This window comes from Mustela erminea, chromosome 2 (assembly GCF_009829155.1).
Source record: "Mustela erminea isolate mMusErm1 chromosome 2, mMusErm1.Pri, whole genome shotgun sequence".
Taxonomy (NCBI): domain Eukaryota; kingdom Metazoa; phylum Chordata; class Mammalia; order Carnivora; family Mustelidae; genus Mustela; species Mustela erminea.
In genome coordinates, this window is record NC_045615.1 from 108,601,869 (window position 1) to 108,609,752 (window position 7,884).

The 7,884-nt window shown below is 39.3% G+C and overlaps 1 protein-coding gene across 8 annotated transcripts in view; it reads left to right on the forward strand.

Annotated features, from left to right (window-relative positions):
* C1QTNF7 (C1q and TNF related 7) overlaps positions 1–7,884 on the forward strand; it is a 108,401-nt gene that overhangs the window by 97,819 nt on the left and 2,698 nt on the right. For all 8 annotated transcript variants that reach the window (XM_032333891.1, XM_032333885.1, XM_032333890.1 and 5 more), the window contains one exon: positions 4,151–4,396. In XM_032333891.1, the coding sequence (XP_032189782.1) occupies positions 4,159–4,396 (238 nt within the window). In that variant the 5' untranslated portion in view covers positions 4,151–4,158. The remainder of the gene's footprint in view (positions 1–4,150; positions 4,397–7,884) is intronic.

Here is a 7,884-nt window from a genome sequence, read left to right on the forward strand (position 1 = left end):
ACAAAGAAGAGAAAACAGTAGAACAGAATGAGGGAGGGTCAGGATGTATGAAAGGCTATTGCAATGTTAAATACAGTGTAAGATTTACAATGGAATATTATGCCTCCATCAGAAAGGATGAATACCCAACTTTTGTATCAACATGGATGGGACTGGAAGAGATTATGCTGACTGAAATAAGTCAAGCAAAGAGAGTCAATTATCATATGGTTTCACTTACTTTGTGGAGCATAAGGAATAACACAGAGGACATTAGGAAAAGGAAAGGAAAAGTGAATTGAGGGAAATCGGAGGGGGAGACGAACCATGAGAGACTGTGGACTCTGAGAAACAAACTGATGGTTTTGGAGGGGAGGGAAGTGGGGGGTTGAGTGAGCCTGGTGGTGTGTATTAAGGAGGGCACGTATTGCATGGAGCACTGGGTGTGGTGCATAAACAATGAATCTTGGAACACTGAAAAAATTAAATTAAAAAAAAAAAAGAATTGGCTTCAGGGAGAGGGTGGTATTTGAGAAGACTCAGAAAGGGAGATGAGAGGGGAGCCTGGGTGGCTCAGTGGGTTAAGCCTCTGCCTTCGGCTCAGGTCGTGGTCTTGGGATCCTGGAATCGAGCCCTGCATCAGGTTCTCTGCTCGGTGGGGAGCTTGCTTCCCCCTCTCTTTCTGCCTGCCTCTCTGCCTACTTGTAATCTCTCTCTCTGTCAAATAAATAAATAAAAATCTTTTTAAAAATTAAAAAAAAAGAAAGGTAGATAAAAGAGTGAGACATGTAGATGTCTTGGGGCAGAAAGTTCTAGACAGAAGAAACAGTATGAACGCCCTAAGGCAGAATATTCCTGGTGTCACTGAGAAACACAAAGGAATTCATAGTGACTAGAGCTGGAGAGTGGGAAAGAGAGTAGAGGAAGATGAGAAGTAAGGAAGATGGGTGCCCGATCCAGTAGAGCCTTGAAGACCATGTACTATGAGGTTCTTGACTTCTAAGTAAAATGAAGAACTAGTACAGGGTGATGCCACTGTAGTTTTCCATTATACCCTACACTCTGTTATCATAGTAAATTGAGTCCCAAGCCTTGAGCGGTCACTTACCGCCATGCTGTCATCGTGCATCAGGCACCACATCATGTTTTTCCTCAGTTCCAATGAGGATTGTTAATGGATAATCATTTTGAATGCCTTTCAAAAATTCTAACTGGGTAGGACAGAGGGCGTCTGCTAGTGCCTGGGTGGCTCAGTCAGTTGTGTCCGACTCTTGATTTCCACTTGGGTCATGATCTCAGGGTCATGAGATGGAGCCCTGCCCTGAACATCAAGCCTGTTTAAGATTATCTTCCCTCCCCCTCTGCCCCACCTCTTTTTATATAAATTTTAAAAGATTATATTCTAACTGGGGATGCTTCTAGCATTTAGACTATAGCACAGACAACTGAATGGGAAGAAATCAAAGAGGTAGATAACGCATGAGAGACTCTGAACTCAGGAATCAAACTGAAGTTTACAGAAGGGAGGGGGTTGAGGAATGGGGTAACCAGGTGATGGGTATTAATGAGGGCACGCGTAGTGGTGAGCACTGAGTGTTACATGCAACTAATGAATCATTGAACACTACATCAAAAATTAATGATGTACTATATGCTGGCTAATTGAACATAATAATAAAAATAAATAAATAAATAAATAAATAAATAATATCCTAATGCATTTGTCAGTGAAAGGCAAACCATTTGTTCGATGAATGCATCTGTTCAGATTGTGTTAATTTTTACCTTCTTAGAGCAGCCTTTTCTTGGCTGTTGGAAATACTACTATCCTTCCAAGCACATCTTTAAAATTTCTCCTTCTTCTACCCACCATAACCTGGAAGCTTACCACAAGCTTCTTGATAAACTAATACCCAACTATGGGTATGTTTGTGTTTTCAGCATCTCCACCAGTGTCTGAGATGCCACTGCCCAAAGTGCCTTCTCTCCACATAATTTCAAATCCCTCATAGAACCAAATCCTGACCCCAGCCACAGCATCCCATTCCATGTCTCTCTTTTTTTTAAAGATTTTATTTATTTATTTTACAGACAGAGATCACAAGGAGGCAGAGAGGCAGGCAGAGAGAGAGGAAGGGAAGCCGGCTCCCCACCAAGCAGAGAGCCCGACTCAGGGCTCGATCCCAGCACCCTGGGATCATGACCTGAGCCAAAAGCAGAGGCTTTAACCCACTGAGCCACCCAGGTGCCCCTCCATGTCTCTTTAAACACCTTTTTATGAGTAACTTCTATGAGCATGTTCCTCTCTTTCAAATTCCTTCTCAAAACCTCCTTTAATCAGTTTTTTACAAGAAAAAGCTAGCAATTTAATCACTATATTTTAACTATGGCAGGGGTATGCATAGAATGTTCTTTCATTTTCTTTCATCTGGAACACCCTTGAAAGGGCTCGTATCTTTATGAGATCCTCTGGGCTTCTCAGAAAGTGCCTTAATCCCAGTTGAGCAATGGGGATCAGTACTTTTGAGTTTGTGTTATATTACAGCAGACAGTACACAGCAAAAATATTCTCCTGGATTTGGGGGTGGGGGGTCATGTGGGGAGAGACACTGGCAACATGGAGATTTGGTCAAGGATACAGAGCCTATATTTGGGTAAGTTGCCTCAGTTCTTCACTAACAAGATTTCTAGGAAACAGATTTATTTGAAATCACATGTGCACACTGTGTTTTTCTCACTCTGCCATTCCTATGCTCTGGCAAATTTCTAGGTCTAATTCCAAGATGTTGCAATTTCCCCACAGGTATTATAAAACTGGTACCATGTGCCTGGTTAATTTTCTGATGTGGCTGTCAAAAAACAAGGAAACTCCATCCGATTGCTTTTTTCACATTTTAATGTTACTTCCTTTGGGCGAGTATATGCCAGGCATGTACATCAAGCGTTGTTGAGATTTCTTATTAAAACACAGGCCCAAAACTATCCAAAACTATTGGATACTACTATCCAAAAACTATTCATTTACACCTCCCCAAAACCATGTGTATGCATTGTCCATCCAAGAAGCTACTAATCTTAAGGACCATTGAGCCTAGAAAATCAGGCGTCCCAGCCTATACTGCCCACCCCTCAGCTTATATGCCAAATTTCATGCTAACAAATGATCCATCATGTTCAGGATCCTATTTGTGGAGGGAAAAACAAAATCCTATTAAATCATAGCTGAAGAGACCAGTTGTCTGCTTCCCTAGAAGCACGTGGCACCATGCATGGTTTAATTTCACTCAGCTCTTTAATTGCGCCTTGGTGTTAATGACTTAATGGTTCACCAGGGCATTGTATCCTGCAGGTTTTAAATTAAAGTTTGAGAACCCCCCTTGCAGGACATGCACAGTACTCCAATTAACACTAATTGGTTTTACACATGATTATCAAGTGAAAAACATGTTTTCCTGAGAATGACACTTCTTTTCTCCTGCTTTAAAAAGCCTGTGAATTCTAAAGAAATGATCATGGATGCATGCAAAGACTAGATATACCAATGTCTAGCATAGGATTTATATTGGCAGAAAACTGGAAGGAAATATCTATAATAATCGTGTACATAAAGGAGAGTAGAGAAAAATGCAACTTTTTTAATGTTATGAATAACTTTTGAGACAGGAAGATGCTCATGATACACTGTTAAGTGAAAAAAGTTGAAAAAAAATACAAGAATAGCATAATATCACTTTTCTCCACAACACAGACCAGAGGATGTGTGTATCAAAATGTTAATTATAATTATCTCTAGTGGTGAGAACAATGTTAATCTTGATCTTATTCATATACATTTCTAATTTTCTAAAATTATGCATTATTTTTGCAAAAAGAAAATGTTCTTTTTCAAAATCCGTCATTGACCCCACAGGAAAAAAAATAAAAGTGGCTTTATTTTGAAATTGTTTAAATCAATCCTTCATCTCCACCAACCCTTCTGTGGGGCACTGAGAACTCTCTATAAGTAATGTGTTAATAGTTTCCAAGGGAATTATGAGATTAAACTGGGTTTTATACATGCATGGAAAGGTAAGCACAGGAGGGAGGGGTGGCTGATGCCCATTCCCATGTTTATTTATGCCAAAACTTCCACCTGAGTGGGTGCATTTATGTCCCTGTGTTTCTTTTCCAGAGCCAAAGATGTTTATCTTGCTCTATGTTACAAGTTTTGCCATTTGTGCCAGTGGACAGCCTCGGGGTAATCAGTTCAAAGGAGAGAGCTACTCCCCAAGATATATCTGTAGCATCCCTGGCTTACCTGGACCTCCAGGACCACCTGGAGCAAATGGCTCCCCAGGGCCCCATGGTCGGATTGGCCTCCCAGGACGAGATGGTAGAGACGGCAGGAAAGGAGAGAAAGGTGAAAAGGGAGCTGCAGGTAATGAACAATGACGTTCCCTAAACTCCCCTGGTCTCCGCTCAGTGGGGAGTCTGCTTGGGACTTTTCTCTCTTCTCGCTTTGCTCCTCCCCCCACTGGTCCTCACATGCTCTCTCGCTCTCTCACTCTCTTGCTCTCTCTAAAATAAATTACTAAATCTTTTTAAATAAATAAATAAATAAATGAGCATGCCACCTTAAACTGTTTCCTTTCTTTATTGCCTTTTCTAATGAGAATTGCTCCTGAAATCCCTTCTCTACTTCACATTCTTTAATCGTAATTAATATTGAGCCCTTTCTATGCTTTAAATACTGCTTGAAACTCTTTACCTGCAACCTTATTTATTGTAATGACAACTTTTTCAGTTATCCCATTTTACAGATGAGAACACTGAGCAAATAGCATGGTTAAATTAATTACTGAAGACGGAAGTTCACTACTAGTGACCGGCAGAGCTGGATTCAAACACTGATGCCTGAGACCACAGGGCGATCACAGCTAGCAGGCAATGTCTGGGTGTGCAAGGGCATGGATAGATAGCAGACAGATGGACAAGGAAGGGAAATGGACAGACGAAGCAGAAGCAGGAATCAGGAACCAAAAGCACAGGTGCCATTCTGCTCTGTGATAATATCCAGAGCAAAGTCACATGAAGGACTTCTAGATTTTACTTTTCAGAGATGAAATGACAATAGCAGTATATAGCCCACCCTTTCTGGTTCATCTCTTCCCCACTTATCCTGTAACAGCTAAAAAAAAGTAGATTCTTACAGCTCTTGATGGCAACAGAATTGCCCTCTACGACTTCAGTAATTTTTACTTTTTACCCCCACAAATAAGTTAGCCCAGGAAGATTGCCAGACTCTGCAATCCTTCAGAGTAAACCAAATTGAAATTCTAGAGAAACTGTGTTAACTCTAAAAGAGGAAGTGATTTGGCATCAATCTTTGAAAACAAGTTTCTGAGTGTAAAGTCTAGTACGAAAGATAGGAAGAGAAAAGTTAACCCATTCTAAGAAACAGATCTCTATCTAGTTATTGCAGCTGATTTACTGATGTTACATGAAACAATAGCATAATATATATGCAAGTTACCAGGTAATAACTCATTTCTGTATTTGCTGTGCAGAAAATACTTGGAAAACCAATTGCTACCAAACGTGTATGAGTATTGTTCAATATTAGATAAAAAACCTTTACGTAAAGGTTCAACAGTTTATCTACAGTAACACTTATGAATACAACTTATTGTGTCATGATCATGAATAGCCTTGAAATCCTGTAAGAAAACCAGGATCAGAGTTACATATGACCAACTCTTTTAGTTTACTATGTCTGGAAGCAATAATGTAGTGTTTATACAAGCAGACAATGGAGTCAGTTGGATTTAGACTCAAATCTTGGCTCCTTCAGTTACTAACTTAGTACCCTTAGGCAAATAACTACTTTGAGCCTCAGTTCCCTCATTTGTAACCTGGGAGTAGTAAGGATGACTGTGATGATTAAGTGCAATAATACATATAAAACACTTAGTAGAAAAGCTGTTGTGTGGTAGGCACTTAGGAAATGTTAGCTGTTGTTACATATCACACAGTGGTCCACAAACATGAGTCATAGCTAAGTTCCTGAATATCCAAAGTCGTATAATAAACCAGAAATGAGTGATGGGTTTCATGAGGTAGTTCTAATGTCATTTAAAAATAGGTATATGGATATGCATTCAGATTAAACTGAATGTTCATAATTGCTACAATTTTAAATATACAAGGCCAGCTACACCCCATAGTCATCTATCTACCCATGCTTTATTCTTCAGCAAGGTTCTTGTGTATATATTGCTATCTGGTAGTATTCTAGACCAGTGTTTCCCAACCTCCACCCTAATGACATTTGGGGCCAAATAATAAGCTACTGTGGGATGGCTCTCCTAGCATTGTAGAACACTTAGCAGCATCCCACTAGATGCCAGTGGTAACCTCACCACCCATGACAACACAAATGTCCCCAGACATTGCCAAACATCCATTGGTGGGCAGTATAAATTTGTCCCCTATTACTGTTGTAGACAATGAGAACACAAACATGAATAAGACATTGTTCTTGCCTTGATAAACAAAATGGGGATGTGGGAGGCCAGTATAAAAACATATAATTACAATATTCATCATCCTCATTGTAACCATTTATTAAGAGCTTACTGTGTCAGGAATTTTACATTTAGTACTTATCATCTACCATAACCCTGTTAGAAATCATTACAATCAACAATTACAATGTTACAGTGAAAACATTGAGATTCACAAATAAAATGACTTCCCCAACCTGAGATGACTTAAATCCAATATACACAAATACACATAAAGGATATGTAAGAGCCAAGAAAGTTAGGAATGTCTGTATGTCCAATGAAGAAAAACACACCCCATTTACGAACAATAGAAATGGAGCTCTGGGGCTTTGGGGACAAGCTTTTAATGCAGCTGAAACTGGACACAATGTGTCCTTTGATTCTTCTGTCCCCTTGAATGATACCAAAACTGTCTTCTCATTCATATACTCGTGGTAAACATCCCCATCACATTCATCCAATCAAGGGCAAGCAAAATCAAGCATAGTTTTGTCCAACTTCTTTACCTTAAATTACAAGCACAGAACTTATTATACCAAATTAGAAATGTTCTTTTAAAAATATCTGCCTCCCTCACTGGTCTATAGCAATTAGTCTTGTAGCCTAATATCACAAGTTAATTTAATCTGAATGCACATCCTTATAGATAAAATAACATTAGAACCAGCTTATGAAACAGATCACTCTACTTTATTAAATGGCTTTAGATATTCATGAACATATTTGCAGATCACAGTATAATACATAGTAACAGCTAACTTGAGGGTAGGACAGGGGTCATTCATGTCAAGGTCCCACTCAGCCCCTTGCATAGTGCCTAGCATGTAATGGATGGCCAAAAAATATTACATGGTTTAGATGTATGTATACATGCACATATAAATCTGTGGATGGATGGATGGATGGATGGATGGATGGATGGACGGATGGGAGAAAGAAATAGTACTGAAGAAGAAATCTTTTTAAGCCCATTTCCTAGAGAACTAAGAATTCCTTTCTCCAAGTGTCAGTACCTAAGCGTAGACTAACAACTACTCCATTAATTCTCCTCTCTACCCAAGCATAGGCCTGAATAGGAAAAGGTAGAGTGATGTATCCCTTCATTCCATTATTCATTAATTGGTCCTTAGCACAAGTGCAAATCCTTCATGCAAACAGGAAGAATTACTTCGAGTTATTATAGCTAATCCCTGATTGTCTAATTCAATAACCATAGAAAATCCAAACACTGAGATTGGACTTAAATCTAATTCTTCATATTACAAATGGAGCATTGGAAACACAAACAAGAAGTGACTTGCCCAAAGTCACAAAAGCAGGAGGATTGGAGTACATAATAGTTGAAATTGTTGTTGATACC